Below are 27,712 nucleotides of genomic sequence, written 5' to 3'. Positions count from 1 at the left end.
TAACTTAGGGGCAGTTATAGTTAATGGGGTGTTTAGGGTTAATTTAGGGGCAGTGGTGATTGATGGGGTGTTTAGGGTTAATTTAGGGGCAGTTATAGTTAATGGGTTAATTTAGGGGCAGTTATAGTTAATGGGGTGTTTAGGGTTAATTTAGGGGCAGTTATAGTTAATGGGGTGTTTAGGGTTAATTTAGGGGCAGTGGTGATTGATGGGGTGTTTAGGGTTAATTTAGGGGCAGTTGTGGTTGATGGGGTGTTTAGGGTTAATTTAGGGGCAGTTATAGTTAATGGGTTAATTTAGGGGCAGTTGTGGTTGATGGGGTCTTCAGGGTTAATTTAGGGGCAGTTGTGGTTAATGGGGTCTTCTCTTCAGGATTAATTTAATGCTGAGGACTGAGGGTTAATTTCATTAATTTAATAAAGTTAACTTAAGGTGCAGTTAGAGGTAAAGGGGGGGCAAACTGAGGGGAATCTAAATCCTGGGGGCAGTGAAGATTAATCCTGTATTTATTTATAAAAGTATTGTGTCTGTGAACGAGTCTGCAAATCCTATGAGGGCACTATGGCATATCAGGGGGGTATACGGCATACCTGGGGAGGACGGAGTGACATATCTGGGGGTAGAAGGCATATGTGGGGAGGGCAGTGTGGCATGTCGGGAAGGGCAGTGTGGCAAGCCTGGGCTCAAATATGCATAACTGGGGGGCAGGCTGGGGAAATAAAAACAAGAATTTTTTTTTATTCTGACGTTTGTTTTTAACATCCTATGTTACTTTATTAAATAATTTAAAATAAATGAAAAATTTAATTTTTTTTATCAGATTAATCGAAAAAATAATCGGCCAACTAATCGATTATGAAAATAATAGTTAGTTGCAGCCCTAGACCTCACACATGCTCTACTGGATGAATGGGTGAAAATTCCCACAGAAACACTCCAAACTCTTGTAGAAAGCCTTCACCGAAGAGGGGACTTCTTTACACCAGTGTCTTTACTACACCCGTGTCATGTAATGTGACCCGCCTGGGCCCTTCCCTACCAGGGTTGTACCCCCCCCCCCCCGATGTCAACCCTGTACACACACAAACATACAGTAAAAACTGAATATGTTTTTTCTTCTTCACTGTTGATTTAAGTTTTAATATGTTATCTGTATGAATATGGTTTCAAAAGAAAAAAGGCAAAATATGATTACATAAAATGCCAGAGAAGGAGATACGATTGTACAGGCATATAGTAAACATAGATATATTAAACAAAGCAGTCGTTGGGGCCTTAAGGGTGTAAATAATAAGAATGGAACTGTCTATTTAAAGTTAGTTAAACATACCAGAGGAGCAAAAATTTTTTTTAATAAATAATAAAAAAAATATACATGTATACATTTTTGGCTTACCTGAGTCGAGATACAGCAGTTTGCAGAAAATGCAGCACAGCACTAAGCTCCGATTCCCTACATGCTGGTAACATCATGCTAAAACCATCATTGAGTAGCTTCTCTTCAGAAAGCTGCAGGTGATGACTGGTTTCAAACACTTCTTGGACACCATCAACATAGGTAGAAAGAAGTGTCCAGTGTGTGTGCCTCTGACCATAGTCACCCTTTGACACCAAGAACTCTTTAGCCGTTTCACGGAAGTTGTGAGACAGTTTTTCTGCCAGTGCGCTTATGTCCATGTTTTTCTCAACGTATATTAGGAGAAATGCAAAATTCCCCCGCCAGACAAGATTCCGCTGGGCAGTGCTGATATGGCTGGGGGCTAAAAAGTTTAAAAGGTCTAACACGCGGCTTGCGACATCTTCAGTCTCTGCCACAATGGCCAGTAACAGGAAAAGCATGAAGAAGTTCTGCAACCCAACCTCTGTAAGTTCTTGCATCTTCTTCTGGTGAAACTTCGAATAGATTCTGTAGAAAGATATTTCACCAAATTAACACTGCAATTGCAACCTATACCCAGGATTTAAAAAATACGAAATTATCACTAAAATAATCATAACAGGTTATAACAAGACAGACTTTATTTGATTGTTTACATGATTAATTGATGGTGAAAGGTACTACCTTATGGCAAAGTTTAACAAGACCATGTCAAGAATCAAATAAGATACAGTTCAACTGTATCTGAATGGCAACAACAAAGGAGGACATCAGAAGAACCAGGAAATTAAAGGCACTTTTTTTTTTTTTTTTAAATACATGGAACCGGACTAACTCCTAAACGTACGATACAGATTAATTATATTTTTTCTACCAATATTCTTTCCTGAAAAAGACTGCAGTGCTATACTAGTAACCAAACGTTTCTAATCAATGGAAGCATTTTTGATCAATTTTGCTAGATGTTCTTTTTAGAGATCACACAAGTAAACTGGTGGAAATTCCCAGCTGTATCAATATCTGTATGTGGCTTTCTTGGATTGACAAACAAACTATTTCTAACCCACCGTGCATTATTTATTAACTCCTCATGAATTAGGAAAAAATTTAACTGGAGACCTCTTGTGAGCTACAAATAAACTAGGAAATATAAAAGAAGCAGTATTATCAAATTCTCGGGGGTAAGTTAATAAGCCAGAGACTAAAGATGGAATAAAACATACAGACCTTCCTTTAATTTGCTTCCACGGATGCGTCCCACTGCTTTCTTTGGCTTTTTTCATCAGACGAGCCATGATCCGCAGGAAAATGAGGTAGCTGTTATCAGACTTGTACAGGTCAGCACTTTGTACATCAGCACAGCACCCCTTCACCACCTCCAGCATGGAATATGGGGTTTTACTGACACTAGCCAAGCCTTTCACGCCAAGCCAAGAGATGTTAAAAGAACTATTCTACAGGAAAGAAAGACCAGTGATATATTCACTGCATGTTGAGAAAAAAAAGAACATAAAAAAAAAATCTTAAATTTACATATTGCCTAAAGTGGTGGTTTAAATACTAAAGGAGATTTTTTTGGAATGACTTGCAAAAGACAAGCATTACAAATGCTAAAATTATAGGGATTTACAGGGAAATCAGCAGATAAGAACGACACATAAGAACCATTTATAATATAGGTAATGGAACTTTTAGGATTGCTTCATTTACTACATTATTAGATGTAATGTAAGGAAGTTTTACTGAGAGGTTAGCAGATAAGTGGCAGAAGTAGTAGATGCTAATTTAGTGAGATCATTTAAATATGTACGAGAAATACTTGGGTATCCTGAATCTAAGACTAGACTAAGGTTCTGATCCTGAAAAGTGTTCTCATCATACCAAACATTGGCCTGATCCTGCCTAGTTTCTGCTATGGTGATAAAATGTTTCAGGTTTTGCAGACGAATCACTTTCTACACAAAAAACTTAGCATAAAAACATGGACCACCACTGAAGAATAATGATCTCTGGTCACTCAAGTGTAGGGATACAAAAAAAACCCACAACTATGAACACATGCAACAAAGTTCTTTATACTTCCAAAATCATTTTATAGTAAATGCATTGAATCTTCCCAATCACAATTCATGTAACTCTAAAATGTAATTGTTATTAAACTCAGAAACATGTTAAGTATTCTTACCCTAGGTACTCACCAGATGTTTGCTATAATATTCCCACAGTATGGTCACAGTGGGCAAGTTTGATTCCCAGATGTTGCATAAGGACAAGCAGCACTGCAAATGCATTCGAAGCTGATCTTCTAGGATTGAATTCTTGAAGAAGATATTTATTACATTTTAGACTAGATGGGCCAAATCTACATTCTTTAAATTAAATTCATACTGAAAAGCCTTAATGTTAACAGTTATTCAAACTGATGACTGCTAACAGTAGGAGTATGTATGCATTTTTACTTTGGTTTACCAGAAGAATGAAATCTATGGACACCCCTAGACTAAATGTAACATTTTGAGGACCCATTCTGAACATTTAGATGGAAAATGCTATATAGCACCCGAACATATAAGAGAGTGACAGCTTTATAGAGATGATTAATCAAAGCGCACCTCTCTCTTTTATATTCATGTTTGAAAACATGCTGTCATGAGACAGAGATCACCACCAGCAAGAAGTCTTTTTGCATGCAAATGGTACTAGTCAGCTGGTGGGGAAACACTATAACTACTTGCTGTTTAATCAGTTATGGAACGGATGACCTATGTATTTTCTTCAACAATAAGTATTCAAATCTCAGATGACCATTACCTGGACACTGCTCGATTTCTTTAGTAGCTCTTCTACAAATTTCCAGTTTGAAACCACCTGCAACTGTAATTAATAGTAAATAATAGTTTAGTCTATTTACACACAATAAATGGTAAACTGTGAGATTAAAAAAACCAAAAACACACATGGTTATGATAAGCATTACTGCAGAAATAAAACATTGGCAAAGTCAGAAAAAATAGTGACACTGTATGTGCATTATTGACTTTTCCGACATTTCACAAACAAGTTCACGCTTTTTGTATCCCTAATTGCTTCAAGGTAGGCAAGGTTAAAGCAAATAACCTTACATTAAACATAGCACGTTTAACCTTCTGTTCAGGCAATAGTCCGTACTGTACAAGTTTGACATATAAACCGCCTGTAACCTTTTAAGACATAACTTAATATTTCCCCATCATTCAAATTTATTCTACTTTGCTGTGATTTTCCTACTTCAATGCAACTTTTTTATGCTCCAGCGTCAAACATCACTCAATGGAAATAGTTTCTGTGCTTGTGAACCGGTTGTCTCGTTAGACCCCATCCAAGTACCCATATCGAGTCAAGACTGTAGCTTCCTTGCAGACAGGGATAGGAGGTGTGTGGGGACACATTAGGAGATGTTCTCAACTGTTCCCATCTCCTGCAACCCAAATAGCTGGTGACAGGGAAAGAGGTCAATGCAGATGGATGGATTCTGCAGAATTGCTTCATGCATTTGCTAAGGAGAATCCCACTCAATGTACTTCATGTACACCAGACGGCCAAGAGTATTTGGGCACCTGATCATCACACCCATATGAGCTTGTTGGACATCCTATTGCAAAACTATGGGAATTCATACTGAGTAACCCCCTTTGCAGCTATAACAGCCTTCACTCTTATGGGAAGGCTTTCCACAAGATTTTGGTGTGTCTGTGGGGATGTGTGTTCATTCAGCCAAACAAAAACATTTGTAAGATCTGGTTCCAATCACCATTCCAATAAATCCCAAAAGCATTCAGTGAGGTTAAGGTCGGGGCTCTGTGCAGGCCACACAAGTTCCTCCACACCAAACTCATCAAATCCTCTGTTTATGGACCTTGCTTTGTGAACGCTTCAGTGCTCAGCAGTCCTGCTCTAAGTGTCTAGGAGTTGCTACTCCTAGACACTTCCACTTCACAAAAATAACGCTTACAATGGACCAGGGAAGATCTAGCATGACAGAAATGGCACAAACTGACTTGTGGCAAATGTGGCATTCTATGACAGTGCCATATTTAAAGTTGCTGAGCTCACTACAACCCATTCTACTGCCAATGTTCTATGGAGATAGCATGCCTATGTGCATCATTATTACACTTACTTATTATCAGATGCCAAGATCCTTAATGTTTAGCTACATTTATCTGTAACATTTCTGACTGTTTTAGATGTACAGGTGAAGAGGCACTAGCATTTCCTGGAGAAAAAAATATTCAGAATGGATTTAATTTACCTGCTCATCGTGATTTCCAGTGCGATCGAACTGATAAAGAGATGAGAGGTGTGAAATAAGCCACCAGCTGAGTCCCAATGAATCTTTACACTGGACCATATTGCTGATTTGAGGTGCTTCCGAGCCATTTGATCCTTGAAGAAGGCTTCTTAATAATTTATTAATCAAGTTCCAAAAACACTACAAAAAAAAAAAAGATTAACTATAAGGAATGGACATAAAATACACGTGGATGCTATTTATAATGCAGATATGAAACAGTACCTTAAACAACATTATTAATATAGAATAGATTTTTTATAATGTCTTCTGTGCATTGATCATTAATTTCCATACATAATCACCAAGAAAGAAAAACAAAAAGTTGTACAATTGCTTTACCTCAGAGGAAGAGCTTTTGCTTCTGTGGTCAAGAAACTGGACAAGCAAAATCCACAGCTCTCTGATACACATACAAGGATAAGGATGGCTACTAATAGCATCTGACGGTCGCATCTGCACAAAAGATTTGCAAAACACTTTTGTGAAAGCAGCATATAAGGATACACAAAACAAACACAAACCCTTGTGTCTAAAGTTACAGACTGAAATGGAATTCTAACACGGTGCAAATACATAACAGGCATCAATACCTTTGTGTATCTACTTGCTGCCAGGACAATAAGATCACATACTAGGTTTTCACAGTGGCTTTCAAATAGGCTCACGCTTGTTAGGTTTTCCCCGATGAGATTTATAAACTGGTGAGCATACACAATTTGACCTACAAGAAACAAAAAAGAAAAAACACAAAACAGCAGATACATGAAAACCACAAGGAAAACCAAGTGAAAGGCATTGCTACAAGAAATTCTATATAAATGTGGATGACAATGCTATATATATATATATATATATATATATATATATATATATACACACACACACATTATTTATAATCCCTTTTAAAACAAACACATTGTTGATCCGTAGTATAGCAGCATCTTATTTGAAAGTAAAGAGATGTGGGCATTATATACTACAGACAGAGTAATACTAAAATGCTTGGGCTGAAGAAATGCTAGATCATGCACAACCTAACCAATCTGAAAATCCTTTGGGTTTTATTAAAAATTTAAGATGAAAAAACTAAACATAAGCATAAACCAATATTCTGTAAAAGATATACCATACACATTAAAGACTAAGGTATTATCATAGCTTTATTGCTGCAATATACCTTGCATTTTGTCTCCTAAAAGGTGAATGATTTCTAAGATGGACCAGTTGATATCTAAGTGCAGATGAAGGAGGTGCCATGAGGCTGGAAGTACCTAGATCAAATAAATAATTATGTAAGGAATCGCAAACCAAGGACATGTTCACAAACACACATGGTTATCTCACAGGAATGTCCTGTTGGTTATGAGGAACTCTATGATAAGTCTCTCAAAGGGCAGTTCCATTAACATCACATAAGTATTGTTAACATCCTTTGTGTATTAAATACACCATGGAAGCTCCAAACAGTGAGAAAAAAGGTATTGTGAAACATATTTAATGGGCACTCCAATATTAAGTGTTGGAATCTATAGAAAACCACCACTAATTGGTTGAGCACATACCTTTCCTTGATGTTGAATACTGAAGGCTGCCTGAATATTGCTTGGGAGTTCATGTAGATGGTCAACATGCAAACTCAAACCATGAAGCTCTTCGATCAGCTTTGAGGGAAGCTGAGCCTCTTGTTCATCATAGGGGTGAAGAGTTGCATTATCCATATTTTGAGGGGGATCCAAAAACCTGTTACAGTCAATTTTTTTGCATGAAACTCGGGCAGTGTAGATTTTTGAGAGTTACAAAGAAAACAAATATGTGATTGTATTTGCTATTTAGCAGTCTGATATACATACATACATAGTGAGTTTTCAAAAACATAGTTCAGACACTGAGGTTTATTCACTAATACTCATTTTCATCTGAAATTTAAACCAACTCAGATGTGACCCTTACACAGAGTTGACCAGAGCCAGTGCTGGAGCTGACTGAAGGCGAGTATATCATGTGCAGGAAGAAGCATTCAGCCGAATGCATCTCCTGTAGGGTATGTAGCTGGTGCGCGGGGAAAGGGAAAAATGCATTTGAGATGATTCTGCAGAAGGGACAATGGAGCCATCATATGCATTTAACGGATAGAACTTAAGACATCACACATGGGTTGGAATTTCTAGAGTGTGTTTTAAAATGTGCCTGAAGATGAGACATCTTTGGTTGTTTGCTTGCAGTCTAATGCAGTCAGGCAGCCGATAAAAATGTATCATCTTAACAAAATGTGCTTCTGTGTTGTATAGTGGAGGGCTTTTGTCACTTTTATGTTCACTGTAAGGATACTGAATCTGTGGTTTAATAATCACAGGCAAATGCATCTCCAACATCCTAAAACACGGACAAGAAAAAAACAAAACACAGTATTGTGACATTATTATCATGATGGAAAAGGGCATAGGACAAAATGAACAGAATTATGAATTTGCTTCAGTAAGCTTTAAGCCACTGTGTATTGTCCTTATACTTCTATGCTAAGTATGATAGTGTGCTTCATATGTAGACACAACTAATGTAGGGTAAGATAATTTACCATTACATAATACACAGCTAATTGATGTTGAATCCCTATAGATCAAAATCTGCTCACAAACGTTTAAATTCCTTTACGAGCGAAGATTGAATTTGCGTTTTTAATGGACGGATTACTAAAAAAACAAAAAACAACTGACTGGTTCTCAATTGCCCAATTCAATTCCTTGGTACATAACAATTGTCACTCATTCTCTGGCCAGCAACATTCCCCAGACATTCCCTGTAATAGCGAATGATATACAATGCACAAAATGCCAGGCTCGCATCTTCTGCATAGTCATTAAGCATTCCGACAGCTACATTCAGCTGGGGTAAAACGCAAATTCCATTGGCATTTAAGTAACTAATGCACCAAGCCACTACATACAGAAAGTAAAATAAACTTTCACATTTATTTTTTAATAGGAGTTCAATAATCAGGAATTATTCATTGTAGTGGTCATAGAATTAAAGAGACTGTAAATGATGCAGGTTAGTTACAATACAGCACAATACATAGCAAATAAGATTTAGTTTTGAATTTTATTGCATTATTTTTATCTCTCAAACTCTATAGCCTTGAATTCAGCAACACTGAAAAGCCAATCCAGGATGCACTGAGACCACTCCAGAGGGAAATAAAGCTTATTTTAGCGCTGTATCTTCTGAAAAATACTCCCATGGAAAGAGTCCAAATACATTTGAAATACCATGGAGTGTGTAATAAAAAAAAAAAGAAAAAAAAATTGAATTGAATTGTCGGGGGTTTAAAAACCTGGTTAATGGAGACCTCAGCTGCCTCTACTCAAGATGTCAAAACAGTACAAAACAGTAGCTCTAAGTCTGGGAGAGGTTCTTTCCAGATTGCCAAGTGAGTCTCTAAAAAACACCAGCACGAGTCATCACGCTATCAAATGCCTTAAACTGCTCCAGCTAGGATAAACAGGTTAGATAATCTTCTCTGAGGAATAGTTATCTCCAGATAGATCCAAAGTAGATACAGGACAGGACATACAAGTAAACTAAATATATCAACTGAAGTATCACCTGAAAAAAATCCAACTTTCCTTCATGGAAGCCTGCATCCTGCTTGGAAGCACTGTGCTCAGCAGACCCGAAAGCATTCAAACACGTGCACCAGATGCGCGTCACTCGTAGCAGCAAAGCAGGCCATCCAAAAGGCACTACGGTTTCTTGCATCTCACCCACAGACAGGCAGTGCTGGAGCCTGAATGGATGCATCGCAACGTCTGCCGAAGAGCATAAGGGCAAGTACTCGTTCTCTAAATAAAACCAGTGTTCCTCCCGTGGACCAGCCAGTGTGTAAAGAGAGCCAGGACCACTGAACTTTCAGAAAAATAACTAACAGGGGATGCTATGTATACCCAGGAAAGGGCAGGATAAAACACTAAAGGGTAAGGTTCTGTGGATTTCCTGACCTACCTGGAAAAGCAGAGCTATCTGCTTTGCTACCAGGAATTAGTTGGAAAAAGGTTCTCTAATCCTCTATGTATGAATCCAAACAGATACAAAATCTTTGTTAAAGGGACATTCCAGCCATCACATGCGCTTTAATATGCCATTAATTTTTTGCTGTGTCTCCATTGCAAAAGCATGGGGAGGTTATACAGAATACAGATTTGCCCCATTCACTAACCCCCCACCCACTAGTTTCCGTGCAGGAGAGTTCACCGAAACACATCTCCCGGCACATGATATACTTAACTCCAATCATGTGTGTAGGGCTGAAACAACGAATCGATAGAATCGATAATAATCGATAACGGAAATCGTTGTCGACGATTTCCGTTATCGATTAATCGAGTGATCGATTCGTTGTTGGCTCCTTTAAACTTACCTCCGCGAGCGTTCCCCGCTTCCGCTACACGCTCTGCACTCTCCGCCTTCTTTTAGTTGCGTGACGGATGTGACGCGTTCCGGAGGTAAGTATTCTTCATGTCTGTGCGAATCGCTCTGTGCGAGTGGCTCCGTTCGCACAGAGCGGTTCGCTCTGTGCGAGTGGCTGCGTTCGCACAGAGCGGTTCGCTCTGTGCGAGTGGCTGCGTTTGCACAGAGCGGTTCGCTCTGTGCGAGTGGCTCCGTTCGCACAGAGCAATTCGCTCTGTGCGAGTGGCTCTGTTCGCTCTGTGCGAGTGGCTCCATTCGCACAGAGCGATTCGCGGGGGTGGGGGTGGGGGGGGCAGGCCAGGGTAGGAGACTGAGTGCAGGGCAGAGTGGGGGTGGGGATGCAGGGCAGGGTGTGAGTGTGGGGGCAGGGCAGGAGACTGGGTGCAGGGCAGAGTGGGAGACTGGGTGCAGGGCAGAGTGGGGGTGTGGATGCAGGGCAGAGTGGGGGTGTGGATGCAGGGCAGAGTGGGTGCAGGGTGTGAGTGGGGGGGCAGGGTGTGAGTGTGGGGGCAGGGCAGAATGTGGGGGCAGGGCAGAGTTGGAGACTGGGTGCAGGGGCACAGTGCAAAGTGCTGGGTGCAAAGTGCCAGGGCTGGGTGCAAAGTGCCAGGGCTGGGTGCAAAGTTCTGGGTGCAAAGTGCCAGGGCTGGGTGCAAAGTTCTGGGTGCAAAGTGCCAGGGCTGGGTGCAAAGGGCTGGGTGCAAAGTGCCAGGGCTGGGGCAAAGTGCTGGGTGCAAAGTGCCAGGGCTGGGTGCAAAGTGCCAGGGCTGGGTGCAAAGTGCTGGGTGCAAAGTGCCAGGGCTGGGTGCAAAGTGCTGGGTGCAAAGTGCCAGGGCTGGGTGCAAAGTGCTGGGTGCAAAGTGCTGGGTGCAAAGTGCTGGGTGCTGGGTGCAAAGTGCTGAGTGCTGGGTGCAAAGTGCTGGGTGCAAAGTGCCAGGGCTGGGGCAAAGTTTCTTGAACAGTAATAGTCCACCTCTTTTCAGAATGTTTGGGGTTATTTTGTTTCATAAATATTGTGTTTGGGTTTTTGTACTTTGAAAATATTGTTTTTTTATTACATCATAACAAAATAAGAATGTTAATGTAAATTTTAAGTTGTTTTTTAACATCCAGTTCATTAAATTATTTTAAATAAACTAAAAATTTGCATATTGTTTTTTTTTTATCCGATTAATCGAAAAAATAATTGGCCAACTAATCGATTATTAAAATAATCGTTAGTTGCAGCCCTACATGTGTGCATACACTGAAAGCACATCCAATTAATTCAATGGGAGTGCTATCCTGCCATTAATTGCAGCTGCAGGACTATAGTTTCTACCTCAGGTAGAATTGGGAATTTCTTATATTGGGAGAACACTTGTAAGTAAAGAGACAGTAAAAAACAAACAATTCACTTACCTTAGGTAGACTCACCAGCTACTCACCTTCTGCACGGTCCGACAACAGAAGCAGCTGATCAATTGTAGTAATGTGCCCTCACTGAATCCAGCGAGAGCATTTTGGGGTGTCTCAAATGACCCCAACCACAGCATTTAATGATCCAGAGCCGAAACTGACAGGTGGCATGGTATGCAATACACAAGAAAAATAGCTAGAGGGCAGGCAAATGGCAAAAAGCATTTAGGGGAGTTTGCCTAACCCCCTGCATTTGTAAGGGGAACCCAATAGAAATTTAAAGGGACCTCTCAGCTATCATATGTATTAAAGCACACATGATTGCTGTAGTGTCCCTAGATGGAATATCCGACACAGAAATTAATTAACATACAAGGAAAGAATAAAAAACATTTGCATAAAAAAAAATAAAAGCATTTACCTGTAAATAAATACTTTGACATAATGTAAAAACTGGACACATTGGTTTCTGATTTCCTCTGCCTCGGTATGTATGCTATCTATTTGCCCTTGGAAGAAAAAAGGAAAATTAAGCCATCATATCCAAATTAACTGAGCTTCTAAAAAAGGGTTATTTTTTGGGACGAATCATTGGATTTCAATAATTTAGAGCATATTTTCTACAGATTAACTTCCAACTTCATAGAAACAATTTACTTGTTCCTTAAGAGTCGGCATGTGTGGGTGAATGTTAATTATCTGTTAGCATTGCTACACAGTATCACTTTAGTCATGAACAGTCCAAAAGAGAGCATTGATCATTTATGTTAAAGCATAGTGCGCATTAGAGGTTAAGAAGTGTCCTAGCACAAAAAGAGAAAATATATTTTTTCATCCAATATTCTACAATAGTCAATGTTTTTCTAATGAACATTTAGAGTTTCACTAGGGAAATCTCAAAGTGAATTAAATCATAAGAAATGAACTTACCAAAATCAAATGATACAGGCTGAGAAAGGTTTTCCAGAGCATTTATTTTTTGCCTAATAAACAAAAAGAATATATCGCTTAAACAAATTCTCTAGTTTCTTAAGATAGCTATATAAAAAATATAAGGTTGTGCAAGTTTTTAAAGTATTTTGGCCACATTCATCAGTGTAAAATTGTTGACAAAAGGTTATGTTATGTTGGTGTGTAAACCATTCATATACATAGGCATTATGAGCCTTATAGAAAATATGACAATAACTCACCTACATGGACACTGCAAATCTACAGATTTACTGGAATACGGGTTAGTTTTTCTATAGGAAAAATGTATCTAAAGAATTGCCTATGTCTTATATTCCAATTAAAACTAGTTTTGTTCTGCTTTTAGAAGTCTCTTCTCACTTGTGTATATTAATTCCCAACACAATGTGGTTAAATCAGGGCTTTATAAATTAGTTTTAGATTTAGGAGCCAGCCAAACAATGTAAAAACCATTTTGTCAACAATAATTTAATTAATACATTAATCTATTAAATAAATTATTGTTAAATACATAAATTGGTAAATAAAGCAAGTAATGAATTGTCAAATACATGTATTAAATGACTGATGAGTGATTTAATAAGCATGAAATAGAAAACTAGGCATTAGTAGGAAAGTAGATTAGTTTATTGATCTCTGGTCAGACCTTACCTAGGGTACTTTGTACAGCTGTGGAGATATTGAAATATCTGGGGAGAGTTCTGAGAAGGGCTACCAAAATGGTAAATAGTTTGCAGGATAACTATCAGGTAAGACTAGGAAGAATGTTATAGAAGAATGTATATGATTAAAGGGATTTAACAAAGTACCAAAATAAAGTTTATTTCAAAAGAGAAGATATATTAGAACAAGAGATCTAAAATTACAGGGCCATAGGCTTGGATGTAATGTAAGGAAGGATGTTTTTACTTTACTAAAAATGGGTTAGCTAAATGGAACAGCCTCTCATCAGAAGTGATGGGATTTAAAGATGCGTTGGAAAGGCATAAAGCTATCCAGAATCCAAGACAAAACAAAGAATTGATTAGGGTTGTTACAAATAAAAACGGCACAGAGTACATGTCCCGTCCGACCAACAAGGACATCTTCAGTTCCTACTATAAAAGCTACACGTCAGCAGCAAGGAACTGGTGAACTTTAATCTTGCATACAATTTAGTGCACTAGAGTTTCACCAGTGGTCTACCAGATGCACAATACTCAGCCAGCTTCAGATCCTGCAGGTGAAATCCTAGGCACCAGGAAGCAATTCCCTGTCACAATAGTGACTTGATGCCTGGGTTTTGTCAAGCCCTGCTAATTAATATTCTATTTTCTCCTCTAAGGCTTTTGACTGAGATGTGAATTGCAGATGCTTTCTCACATATTCACTTTTTTTTTTCTCTTTCTTTCTAGATCACTTACTCATGTTGTGAATATATAGCTAATTACCGATTGTGCACCTGGCATTTAATCTTCCCTACACTATAGGTAAGTGTTACTGGATCTACACTTTCACAGGATCAATGTTTGCTCTAGACTTTACGCTTATAGAAACAGAGCGCTCACAATTGATATATAAATATCGGTGTACCCTTCCAGACTCCAAAAAATAAACAAAAATCACGGTTAAATGCGTCCAGTGTGAGAGAAATAAAAAAAAAAAAAAAAAAAAAAAAAAAAAGAGAAACCTGAGCAATCCAAATAGAAGGTCAGTTGATTCCACCAAGGCAGTTTCAGTCACCCATTGAAAGCCAAATATTTCCACAGTGTCGGTCTCGTAGTCGGTTGGAGAAGGGTCAAGCCTCAGCAAGAGCCTTAGAGAAAACAATGGCCAATCTTTAGTTGAAATACAATAAAACATTTTAAAAAAATATTGCAAAGACCTGAAATACAATTTGGGACAAAATTTCAGTTTATAGAAGCCAATAACTGTTAATGCTTAAATAAATGCTTGAAAAATGTCCAACACCACTTAATGTTATTTCAGACACCGCTATTTTCTTCTTCTTGTATTTTTATGGTTAATATGCCATATTACTTTCATTTAGACCCTTACATTCAGTTTCCATTCTGTTTTCCTTCCGTTTCTTTCCACTATCAAGATCTCCTTCCTTATTTATACTTTGTTAAAAGTGTCTTAAATACTTTACAGCTCTTAATCCAAGGAAGATTGATAACAATAACAATCCAAAAGCCAAGCTCAATTTTAAGATCTACTGCATGGGATTTAAATAGACCCTGTGTGTAGTTTTTAAAAAGAAAGAACGCAAATTTGAATTTTGGTCTTTTTTCACGCTGTGTTAAGGCATCCCTGTCTGCAACAGTTTTATCAAGAATAAGTGGGGTCACTGAATGCGATAAACTAGGGAAGAAGTGCCTGGCATAGTTTTCAATTAAACAAAGTGGGATACTTGTATTAATGTCCTGCACGTCCTGATGTATTCACTATTATTAATTATTGCTTTATATGGCACCACCGTATCCAACAATTCGGGCTTACAGAATCAAAGTCTCAAAGAAGCACCGCCCCTTTCCACGCCCCCCTCTCAAAACACAAGTGTTGTGAACTTTCTGCGTTGGGAGGCATTCGGACGCGTCACTTTTCTCCACTATCGCGCTTACCTTTTCAGGGCCCCAGATGATAAGTAAGAGTCAACAGAGAAGACTTTCCCGCCATCCCTGCAGCTGTCATGAGCGCACGAGAAGCGAGGAGGTGCGCTGTCCCCATCCCCCTCCAACTCCAAGCTCTCTGTGAGATAGGGGGAGATCGGGGGTGTCAGGGAACCGCTGAAGTCTTCAGTCATTGCACAGTCCAAGCTATCACCCCCAATCAACCCCGACGACTGGATCGATCCTGGGTTACTCATTCAACACGCTCATCATTACAGGAATGCGCGTCGCGGGCTGCATAGCCAATCTGCAGCTAGTTCGCTGCTTCCTATTCTGACCGCTGATTGGTGAAGTGTGGAGGTTTAGGGAAATGAAAGCGCGCGAAATTTGTAGAAGCAAAGGAGGTTGGCCGAGGGACTGGAGATGAATCTATACAGTAGCTTTTGTGACGAACAAGGGACATAAATCCGCTAGGGTGTTAGAGCGTGAGGTAGTATAGTACAGTTGGGGGCATCTGCTGAGAATACAGCCCAAATAATTCGATTTAACCAGTGCTCCCACTGCTTTGCGTTACATCTTTCTTCAGCGGTGTACGGTTTCATGTAGGTCAGTCATTATGCTTTTCTGTGTAACAGCTTGTTTCTTTACGTTGGAACTGATATATTTGGATGCATCTTTAACCCTATTGAGTCTATATTGTCAAAGCATTGTGGTTCGAGTGACCAAAAAGTCGACAGTCTAAAAAATTAAATCTGACATCGCCTATATGAACACAAGTTGTTTGAAGGGTTTCATGGGGGGAAGCCTCTACTCATCTGAAAACGAACTCAGCTGTCTTCAATTGCCCGGACACTACTGGAACATTACATGGGATTGGGCTCTATGGTCAAGCATGATAAAACAAAAAGCTTTTTGGCAGTCAATAAAGAGGTGGTTTTTATGCACACGGAGAGGTAGCCATATGGAAAAGTACCTCATCCTTACTGTTAAATATGGTGGTGGCTCTGTAATATTTTCGGGCTGTTTTTCTGCCGGAGGACGTGAACGTTTTGCTAGCATACATGGCATCATGGGCGCTACCAAATATCCACTGATTAAATTTGATTGAATGTAACAATAAAATAGTGTTGTGTACACTGCGAAAGACACACCAGCTGAACCTTCCCTCTAGTTGTCGCAGCCAGAAATAGAAAAAATATATTAAACCCATTTGGGATAGTGCGCTTCATACACCCAAGTGTTAAGTCATAAGAAAATGGCACCTTAGGGATTCCAAATGTTTAACTTAATATGAATACATTAAAAACAAAATATAGTGTTATAAAGTCAACATGAAAATTATTTCAATTAAGTGTGGGCAATGGCAACTCACTCTTTGTTGAGCAGTCTTCTGCTCATATAATTTGTGTTGAATTGATACCGTTAGGGTAGCTGTGCTCTTCCGTTTATGAATCCAATTCTTCAAGATGGATGTGTATTCAGTGGCGGCAGAGGACAGTTAGTAAATAAACATATTTATTTTAAAATATAAGAATAGCTTTCTTACATTAAGATGCAAGAAAATGCTCACATAGGACTGCAGATTTGTATTTTAATAAATAAAAAATTAAAAAGTTTCTCCAAATCACCTCTGGTCCTCCACATACGCTACAATGCGTTTCACCCCTAAGTTGGGCTTCATCAGGCATCGCTCATCACTGTGGTATCTCTTCGATGGAATCAATCAAATCTCTGCCCTCCATGATTTCCACATTGCGGTCATGTCATCTTCTGGTGATACAATACATCTTTACTTTCTGATCTCGCCTCCTCGAGAGAATGACATCGCGATTAACCCATGCTTTGCCTAATAACTTATTACCGTATTGGCTCGGATATAGGCCGCACCCTAAAAGTTTAAAAAAGCACCAAAGAAAAAGTTTTGTACTAGATATGCTGCCACCCCCCCCCCGAGATATGCTGCCACTCTGCCCCCCCCACACGAGATATGCTACCACTCTGTCCCCCCCTCCCGACTTACCAGAGCAGACTCCCGGGTGTTTTTACGCGTATACAACTTCCGGTGCCGGCACTCAGCGGATGTGCCGGCACTCAGCGGATGTGCCGGCACCGGAAGTTGTATACGCGTATTGCGTAGATGTCCCCCGCCGGCCCCGCAAGACACCTGGATGTCTGCTCTGGTAAGTCTTGGGGGCAGAGGTAAAACACATCGCGCGGACGTTCCCCGGCTGCGGCAATGCGCGTAAACAACCTCCGCTGCCGGCACGTCTGCACGATGTGCTTTAACAATCTCCCTTGCCGGGACAGGGGAGGCTGTCTGAGTGTATCGGAGAGTAGGATGCAGGTCCCTTGCACCGCTGCGGGGGATCTGTATCCTAACCCTGCTGCCTGCCCGGCGCCCGGAACTGCATGTGTCAGGCACTAGACCCCGAATATAGGCCGCACCCCTATATTCGGGCCGATACGGTAATTAATTCTCCTTAATAATAAACCTCTCGAAATAGAATAGCAAGCAATGTACTTAATCAATTGGGAAAATATATATATATATATATATATTTTACCAAAAAACAAGAGACAACATAAATGGCATGTAAACCTCTCCCATTTATCTAACAATATGTTACCTTCAACATTATAAGAAATTATATGACTCAAATTCAGCATTTAAGCTTATAGGAGTGAGTGTTTGTAAATTAAAAATCCATTCCGTTTAAAGTTTCTCCAATTCTTTAACTATATCTACTCCTCTCCAGTATGTTTTGCTTTAGCTATTGCACAAAAGAGGCATGTTCTAAAAAATGTTTTGGTACACTATGAGTTATTTATTTTTAATATTATTACAATGTTATTTTGCTTTTTCCCACATGCTGTAAGCCACATGTATATTCTAAAAACTATATCACATGTGTGGTATTTACATGTCAGTACTTTTTTTCCAGTACTCGTAGATGTAAATGTTTCTACCTTTTTTATTTTCCTTTTTTTTGTGGATTTACATGCGAAACAATCATTACATTTAAAAAAGCCTGGCTTCTGTATCAACAGGTCTACTTCTTAACCTTCTTATATATAACATTGTTTTTTATTGTTATAATCTAACAAATGAGAAAACTCATTATTTGTGTTTCTTTATATTTTAATAATTCTTTCCTATCTACTTGTTTAACTGCTTCTATTGCTTCTACAACTTCTTGTTCTGAATATATTTTCACATAACTTTTAATATTTGGAGTTGTTCATCATTCATCAGAGCAATTTCTCCATTTAACCTGACCCAATCAACACACAACCCCCTTCCCTGAAGCTGCCCGTGGCACCTAAAAACGAGTTCGGCGGTTTACCCGCGATTGTGTTTTGAGCCTTCAGAATCGCTCCCATGGGGCGAAGGGGGGGGGTGGCTGTGCTGGTCTGGGTAGACAGCACCAGCAGTGCCCCACCATCACCACAATTGTAGCGACATGGGGGCATTTTTTTTGGGATGACAAATCCAGGTACGTCACAGAATAGATGAGCCCACTTGGGTACCTGGTACATCACCAGACGTGAATGGGTTAAAAATGCCTTAGTTTTAATTTTGTTATCTTTAATATATGTCGCCAAATAAAAAAAACAACCTTTTTATCACTAAAGTCTGTGTTTAGTACTATCCCCCATTGATTATTGTGTAAATATCTTAAAGATTCTGCTATATTAAACGGACAGCTGACTGCCTCTTCCAGAAAGCTTAAATTGGGCCATGGTTGGATCTTCCAGCAGGGCAATGATCCAAAACATACATCAAAATCAACACAAAAAAATGGTTTACTGACCATAAAATAAAGTCCTACTGTGGCCATCCCAGTTCCAAATAGAAAACCTTTGGGGGAAATGAAGAGAGTCCACTAGCATTGACCTTGAAACTTGAAGGATCTGGAGAGATTCTTTATGGAAAAAAGGTTTTTAGATCCCTTGCCATGTATTCTGCTAACTCATTAGGGATTATATAATACTCAGAGCTTTTATCTTGGCAAAGGGAGGTTGAACAAAGTATTGACTAAAAGGGTGCAAATAATTGGGGATTACTTTAACCTTGGTGTAGAGCTAATCTAAATTTTATTAAAGACAGGAGGCGAATATTTGCATAACTTCTTTAATACAAAACCTCCAGCAAAGAAACAGTTAAAAAAACAGAACAGAATAGAGTCCATAAGTAACACTTTGTAAACTCCATCTTCCTCTTTGATGTGCTGAAACAGGTAGCACCATAAAACATCTCCAGAGAAGAAACCAGAGACCACCAAAGGCACTGATCCTTAAAACAAACTGGACAGCATCTCCAACAGAATCAAGCTGTAAATGAAACAAAAACATTGTGAAAACAACAAACCCAGGGAGGGAAAAACACAGGGTGGGAAATATTTGCCTCCTGTGTTTAATAAAATTTATATTAGCTCTATACCAAGGCTAGAGTAATACACAATTTTATGGCAAGACAGGAGGCTTCATATTTGCAATTTTAAAGCGTCCCTACATCTGCAAAAGAGGCATGAGCACGGGGACGGTAATAAAAGGTACGAAAGGTAGACTCCCTAGACCAATCCGCTGCGGAAAGGATGTTAGATAAGGAACTGCCCAAATTGGAAGCAGCTGTGTGCGCACCGAAAGAGCCGTCCACTCCTGCCAAATGCAGGATCCACTAAATCCGTATAGCCACTGTAGGGGACGACACCCGCTTAAAGGGAGAAATTTAAGAAATCAACAGAGGACCTGACGACACTGGTCTAAGACGCCCTGGTAGACAGATAAACGCGAACACATCTGGCCACACACAGCCTAGGGCAGGGGTGTCCAAGTTTTTTCTGCAGTGGGCCACTTCATCAGAATTGTATACGTGCGAGGGCCGCACTCATTTTTCACTGAGAGAAAATATGGCCTTTAATAAGATATGCAGATTAAAATAAAGTAAATGACACCAGAGGCGTATCTACTGAAAATAGCGCCTATGGCAAGCACTGAAATTGTGCCCCTGTCCAAATAAAAACCCATTTACTAGCCCCTGCTGCCTATATATATTATATATATATATATATATATATATATATTAGTCCCTGCTGCCGATAGCGGGTATAGATCAACACGCAAACCCAGATCAATTGAAATTCACTTGTGATCTCAGCACTGAAGGTATATATCAAATAAACAGAATCAGACATACAAGTCCTGTATTTGCAGGTATACAATAATAATATATGAAACGCAGCATCGCAGGTATAGATCAACTGAATAAGACATATTAACCCTGTATTTGCAGGTACACATAAATAATGTATGGAAACATAGCATAGCAGATATGGATCTACAGAATAACACACAAACCCAGCTTTGCAGGTAAAGATCAATTGGAATTCACATAAAAACACAGCATTAAAGGTATATTTAAAACCCCCTAAGTTACAGGCATAGATCACAGGTTGCACACCCCAAAGCCAGGCCTGGCGTCCACACTGCCGACATAGAACCTGACCAGCACCCAGATTATACACATAAGATTTGCCATCTTTGTCCCATATACACCCTGCCTGTGCCATCTCGGTCCCCAAGGCTCAAACCTCCTGCTAGTGCCATCTTTGCCCTTCCACAATTATACATCTATGATACACAAACACTTTTACAGTCACTCACTAATTCACACTTTAATTCAGAGAACTCATCCACACATTAACTCATGCTCTCCCTCATTCAGACAATTCATCCACACATTAACTCATGCTCTCCCTCATTCAGACAATTCATCCACACATTAACTTATGCTCTCCCTCATTCAGACAATACATTCACATATTAACTCATGCTCGCCCTCATTCAGACAACTCATCCACACATTAACTCATGCTCTCTCATTCACTCAATGCATCCACACATTAATGCACACTCTTTACTTATATCTACCCCCCTCCCTTCCTTATCACTTTTTAAGGTTGCTAGGCGCCCCTCTCTCTCCTCCGCATCAAAAAAAATTAAAAAATGCCGGTGAGCGGCATTTAAAAGCCGCTCACCGGCGCCCCCCTTGAGATGGCGCCCATGGCATGTGCCATGGCTGCCATACCCTATATACGCCTCTGAATGACACAAAACCTTTACTTTTCCTCTCACTGATTTCTGGGCATACAAATTTAGGATTCTGGATAAGTAAAAATAAAATAGTTCTATTTATTTTAGGGATGCACTAAAATGAAAATTCTGGACCAAAACCGAAAATTCAGGGTTCACTTAGCCGAAACTGAAAGTGACCCCCCCCCCACACACTTTTAATAAAAGTAAGTTACACATCAAAATTGTACAAAAAAATTATATGCAATCTCAGGCATACTCAGATTCCAGCATGTACTGGTTGGCTGGGCATTGTATTTTTTGTCCAATTTTAGTGTGTAACCACACTTTTATTAAAAGTAACACACCACAATTGGACAAAAAAAATCAACAATATGACTTGGCATGACAGGAGTGTGATTGCTAACAGCAAACACACTCTTTTTATACCCAGGCAACCAGTGAATGCCGGAACCTAGGCATGATGGGACTGTGATTGCTGTTGGCTGTTAGCAATCACACTCCTATCATCCCATGTCAGCCAAATACATGCTGGTACAGGGTGGCAGTAAGTGCAGACCCTATACTGCTGGCAGCATCAATATACAAGGGGGGCAGCTAGCCAGGTTTCAGCATGTACTGGCTGACTTGGCATGATAGGAGTGTGATTGCTAACAGCAATCACAGTCCCATCATGCCTAGGTTCCAGCACTTACACATCCATGCTATCACACACACACAAATTCATTCACAGATTCATTCCCTCAATCAGACATACTCATTCACACAACCTACCCCATCCCCTTACCTGCTCTACAGCTCTCGATGCCGCTCACAGACTTCAGCAGGGGGCGCGGCCTCCCTCGTTCTCCCCACAGGGGAAGCAGGACTGGAGCAGAGAATAGACCCTCCCACAAGTAGGAAGCAGGGCTCTTGTGATCCTGGCTGCCGATCTCACGCGGGCCGCAAGTTGGACGCCCCTGGCCTAGGGTGTTCAGGGAAATAAGGGTAAGACACCATGGAAGAGAAACATTTAGTCCTACGTGAGATGGAAACCGGCGTAAAAGAAAAAGAGTCCGTATTGAACGTCTGAAACTCTCTGGAACGAGACCAAGCAGAGAAGGAGAGCTAATTTCGCCAAAAGTTGACGCAATGACAAAGCATCGTTATCCGGCCACGCTTCCAGGAACCCTAGGGCGATGGAGACATCCCAAAAGGCAAAAAATACAAAAAATACTACCATAAAATCTGACAATGGCTGGTAGTAGAATTAGTGCATGAAAAGATTTGAAATACAACCATTTCAAATAAGTTGGGGTGTCTAGTTTTCCAAAAATATGGTTTGATGGGATACATTGAATTGGCCAGGTCTAAAGATGTCCCAAATTGTCAGACACGTACCTGCCGGCAGAAGCCTGCTCCCACTGCCCGCCTCCAACGGGGAAGGCACCGGCGAACGGCGGGGTGTTGTTGATTGCTGCCTGAACTTTGACCTCGAATTACCTACTGACCTTGCTTGTTGATTGCTGCCTGAACTTTGACCCCCGATTACCTACAGACCTTGCTTGTTGATTGCTGCCTGAATTTTGACCTTTTATACCTACTGACTTTGATTTTTGGATTTCCAGTTACCCCTGCATTTTGGGCTCCTCCACCCTTCACACCACAGGTACAAAACGGTGCCTGTCATAAAATCTGAGCCAACCGTGGAGTCTGCAGGGTTAGCTGATGCTATCACCTCCTTGGTCCACCTGAACAGGACCGTGGGGGAGCTCCAGGCAGGGCAAGCAGACATACAGCTCAAACTACAGGAGCTACGCTCCGGGCGAAGACCTGCCAGTCCGTTGCCACCAGCGACCCCACCTTCTGTGGCGTTGGAAGGGGCTACAGCACTTGAACCTCACGTAGCACTACCAAATAAATACTCTGGCGACAGGTCCAAATACCGTACTTTCATAACGGCTTGTCAAGTGATGTTCACCGTGATTACGTTACTGACAGGGGAACCACAACAGTGGGCGCATCATCTCCTACACGCCAACGATCCTGTTCTAGAGTCCTAGTTCTATGGCTCCATCACACGACATTAATGACTGGGCATGGTGGAACCAAGAAGACCAAAGATCTCATCAAACGCTTGTTCTGGTGGCCAGCTCTGCATAAGGATGTTACAGCATACGTGTCCGCCTGTCAAGTGTGTGCTAGCACTAAATCCTCTCGACAATACCCAGCCGGGCTCCTCTTCCAGTCCCCAAACAACCGTGGACTGACGTGGCAATGGACTTCATCGTTGAGTTGCCTGCTTCACAAGGTTACACAACTATACTGTTGGTGGTGGACCGTTTCTCCAAGATGGCCCACTTCATACCAGCCACCCACCTCAATGGAGACTGCCAACTTGTTCCTCAGAGAAGTCTTGCGTTTGCACGGGCTTCCCAACACCATCACGTCCGATCGAGGCACACAGTTCACCTCCTGTTTCTGGCGCACTTTCTGTCAAGGACTCCATATACAGCCCAAGCTCTCCTCGTTCCATCCCTAGAGCAACGGCCAGACCGAGAGGGTTAATCAAATACTTGAACAGTACCTGTGCTGCTTCGTAACGTACCTGCAGAATGACTGGTACCAGTTGCTGCCTACCACTGAGTATGCACACAACAACCAAACAGAGAGGTCCACTAGGTATTCTCCATTTTTTGCCAACTACGGTTACCATCCTTCCTCGTTATCTGATTCCCCTGTATCGGACTCTGTGCCTGAGGCCGCCACAAGACTCCGATGGCTCCTTCAGTCGTTTCGTTTCATTGAACACAATCTCATCAGGGCACAAAAAGGGTATAAAACCTACGCCGACCGACTATGCTCACCAGCTCCCTGCTATCAACCAGGAGACAAAGTCTGGCTTTTTACCTCTCACCTACGCCTGTCCTGTTGAACCAAGAAACTTGGTCCCCGGTTCCTGGGACCTTTTTCTGTCATTACTATGGTTGGTCCCGCAGCAGTTCGTCTCTGCCTCAGACCTGTCTCAGACCTTTCGTATTCACCCTGTGTTTTACGTGTCCTTAGTCAAACCATGAGTTCCTCCTACTCATCCCTCTCCGGATCCTGTATTTCCTCAACCCACTGAGGTGGTTGGTGAAAAGGAATACGAGGTCCAACACATTCTTGACTCCCGGATCCGACGCGGCCCTCTTGAATACCTCATCCATTGGAAAGGGTACGGGGTGGCGGATCGTTCCTGGGAACCAGTTGATACACACTCCTGCCAGACTCCGTTCCTTCCATTGTCGCCACCCTGATCGCCCTCGCCTTGGGCGCCCTCGGAGAGCTCGCCTGGGGAGGGGGTCCTGTCAGGCGCGTACCTGCCGGCAGCAGCCTGCTCCGGCTGCCCACCTCCGACGGGGAAGGCGCATCCTTCGCGGGCTTTATCCTCCGGAGCGCCCCTACTCGTGTCCTCACGGGGAGTGAGGTTCGTGGGCGCCGTGGTAGCGGGAATGCCGAGAAGGGAGGCGGCGATGCAGCATGCTGCTCCTAAGCCACCCCCCTCAGCAGACCATGGAGAAAAAAACAGAGTGGGCAGAACAGAGGCTTTTTATACAGGAGGGGCGGTGCTTCCATGACATGGGGTGGGGGATGACCAGATGGTAAAGTTTTAAATTGTAAAATGCACTCCTCCTAAATGTGGTGTTGTACCTCCCAAACAACCTGTCAAACCCAAGCATGGGTGGTATCACTGTACTCAGGAGATGTTACTGAACACATATTGGGTGTTGTTTTGACAAACACCAGGAGCTGTAAATTTATACCTGAATTACACTTTGTGTGGGAAAATTACAAAATAAATTGCTTCCACAAAGTTTGAAAAGGGCTAATAGTAGAATTAGTGCATGGAAAGGGTCAAAATATCAGCATTTGGAATACCCTGGGGTGTCTTGTTTTCCAACATTCCGTATTTCCCCATGTATAAGACTCACCTTTTTTAGAAAAACTTGGGGTCTAAAAATTGGGTTAGTCTTATACAGTTTTTTTTTTTACTGGAAATGGGACAGGAAAGGGGACCTGCTGCTTACCTGTATTGCTCAGCAGCGTCTCTTGATCTGTCGCGGCGACACAGGAACCCAGTGGAGTCACGTGAATGCACATAGCATTACATGACTCCGCTCAGTTCCTGTTCCTGTTCGAGCAACGCAGAGGGAAACAGCGCCCCCCACAGAAGTCTGCGAGGGGCAGCACAAGATCTGCAGTTCAGGTAAAGTGCAGGAGAAAATGAATGTGTGTGTTTGTGAGATAGCATGGATCCGTGTGTAGGGGCACAGGGAAGCTGAAAGTGATGTGCATGTACTGGCTGCTTGACCATGATAGGAGTGTGATTGCTAACAATTGCTAGCAGCTAACATCAATCACACTCATATCATGCCCAGGCAGCCATTACAATAACTTTATGTAAGATATTTTTTTTTACATTTCGGCCCCCAAAATTAATATATGGGAATGTCTTATACTTGGGGAAATATGGTATATGGTTTGATGGAATAAATTGACTTGGCTAGCTTTATAGATGTCCCAAATAGCACATTGGGGAAGAACAACCAGATTTTGAAAAATGGTTTTGAAATACCAAATGCTATGTGCATTGCCCTATAACGCAAATAATTTTTTTTTAAAAAACATTGGTTATTTCTAAACTCAGGACAAATAGTAGAATCTATTTAGCAGTTTTTTTCATTAGCTTTTGTAGATGAGTAAAATTATTTTTTCAAATTAAAGTGAGAAAGTACTTTTCTGTAAAAAATTTTCACCATATTTTATTATTTTTTTAGGAATTAAAAAAAAAAAAAACCCCTATATACACATAACAAATAATATATAATCTTGTTGGTTCAGCATGATTAAATTAGAAATACCTTTTATAACAAAACAGACAGAAAATAAGATTTATAAGACTGAATATACATAGGCCTGCTTTAGATAAGATCAATAAATATTGATTAATGCAATGTCATCTTGAAAGTGAAGACGTTCAATTTGAAGGATTAGTAAGAGGAAAATTAAATGTTTTATTAAAGCGCTTAAAAATAAATCTTTTGAATCACATTTATAAAAGAAATCAATACTCATTGAGGTCCATAAATTCAAATGTATTTAATCCTAACACATGAAATCTAAGTGAACACACTTGTTTTACCTTATACCAAAATGGGCACAGTGCTTTATATATACATTTGTGCTTAAAATTGTCCATTTCCAACCTTGTAAAATTACAGGACACATGCATTTACAGAATGTAATGGTGCAATAGCCAAAATGCAATAGGCATTCGGGCAGCAGGGGCACCATCTAATTTACCCTGGTGAGGTATCAGGAGATATGTGCCTTTGTTGGACCATGTGGTGTTCAGGTTCTACAGAGCTAAGGTGTGACATCATGTTCTGGTATTAGCATGTTTATTTACACTTGCGTGCTTTTTACATGCAAAAACAGCTTTCTTTTCACCCCTTCATGATCAAGGATATATTGTATCTGTTGCCATTTTTCCGCTTTTGTACTAGCTTTAATTTTTTTTGCAATAGTTACTGTAGCTGGACTAAAATATAAAGAAGCAGCTTTAGCATTTCGTTCACATAATAAATGCCCTTTTACACACAGAACACTACACACCATTCCTTGTACACACTGCACATATACAGGCAAAGCATTTGAGGGGAGCCAGTTTGTTATGCACTGTAAGTTCAAAATCTCTCAAATATAATGTGATAAGGGACCTTTGGGATAAAGCACAGCAACGTGGTGAAGCCAGTAGAAATCTTTCTGTTTTAGATGTGCATGTTCATCCATTATTTGGCAGTGCCTACCTAACATGGGTTTTAATAAGGTTACATTTGATTAATGGAAAAGGGAGAGTGGAAAGATGATAATGAGGCGCGCAAGAGTCTAAGGGAATATCTGATAATCAGTTAAAATTACATCATTACGTGGGTGATTGCCAGCCCACTTTTTAGTTTAGGTCTCTGGATGACAATGTCAGTGAGCCTGGGGATTATTCTCCCAAAGAAAATACTGAATTACATTACCAATATGTTTGTAGTTAATTGGCTAAACAGTCGTAAAATAAAATAAAGAAAATCAATGTTATGTTTTTGTATTTTTATTATGCAGTTTGTTATTACTACAGCCACTTTTTGTAATGTTCTGTATGTAGTCTCAGCAGGTGTGGCAAATACATAGAAAGTCATTAAAAAAACATTTAATGAAGAATACCTATAAAAATGATTTCATTTAAACCTTGTAACCTTAGATGTTTTCTTAATTTTTCTTCTAGCGATTAAAAAATTTTAGTCAGTAAAACTTTGCAACATCTAGCAATTACATATTTGAACTTAAATATCATTGCTTTTTCAAGTACCCTCCTGTTTTAGGAGATAACCAGATTAGGGCACTGAGCTTAATTTCTAAGTAACATCCATATTTTGGCTGAATGGTAAGTATTATATTATAGGCTGCTAT

At 40.5% G+C, this 27,712-nt stretch overlaps 1 protein-coding gene across 1 annotated transcript in view; it reads right to left on the bottom strand.

The window, feature by feature from the left end:
* LOC149302503 (protein MMS22-like) overlaps nt 1–15,330 on the bottom strand; it is a 40,884-nt gene extending 25,554 nt beyond the window's left edge. The window contains exons 1-13 of the mRNA XM_089482571.1: nt 15,149–15,330; nt 14,215–14,340; nt 12,504–12,556; nt 11,995–12,082; nt 7,274–7,451; nt 6,889–6,982; nt 6,302–6,432; nt 6,051–6,164; nt 5,670–5,849; nt 4,190–4,252; nt 3,577–3,696; nt 2,606–2,832; nt 1,397–1,906 (exon numbers count right to left, since the gene is read on the bottom strand). Coding sequence (XP_089338697.1) covers nt 1,397–1,906; nt 2,606–2,832; nt 3,577–3,696; nt 4,190–4,252; nt 5,670–5,849; nt 6,051–6,164; nt 6,302–6,432; nt 6,889–6,982; nt 7,274–7,451; nt 11,995–12,082; nt 12,504–12,556; nt 14,215–14,340; nt 15,149–15,330 — 2,066 coding nt within the window. The remainder of the gene's footprint in view (nt 1–1,396; nt 1,907–2,605; nt 2,833–3,576; nt 3,697–4,189; nt 4,253–5,669; nt 5,850–6,050; nt 6,165–6,301; nt 6,433–6,888; nt 6,983–7,273; nt 7,452–11,994; nt 12,083–12,503; nt 12,557–14,214; nt 14,341–15,148) is intronic.
* Between the last annotated feature and the right edge of the window lie 12,382 nt (nt 15,331–27,712).

This window comes from Sceloporus occidentalis, unplaced genomic scaffold (assembly GCF_023333645.1).
Source record: "Sceloporus occidentalis isolate IW3139 unplaced genomic scaffold, rSceOcc1.0.p SCAF_19, whole genome shotgun sequence".
Classification (NCBI taxonomy): Eukaryota; Metazoa; Chordata; class Lepidosauria; order Squamata; family Phrynosomatidae; genus Sceloporus; species Sceloporus occidentalis.
The sequence above is the reverse complement of the archived record's forward strand: the minus strand, read 5'-3'. Positions and strand labels throughout refer to the sequence as shown.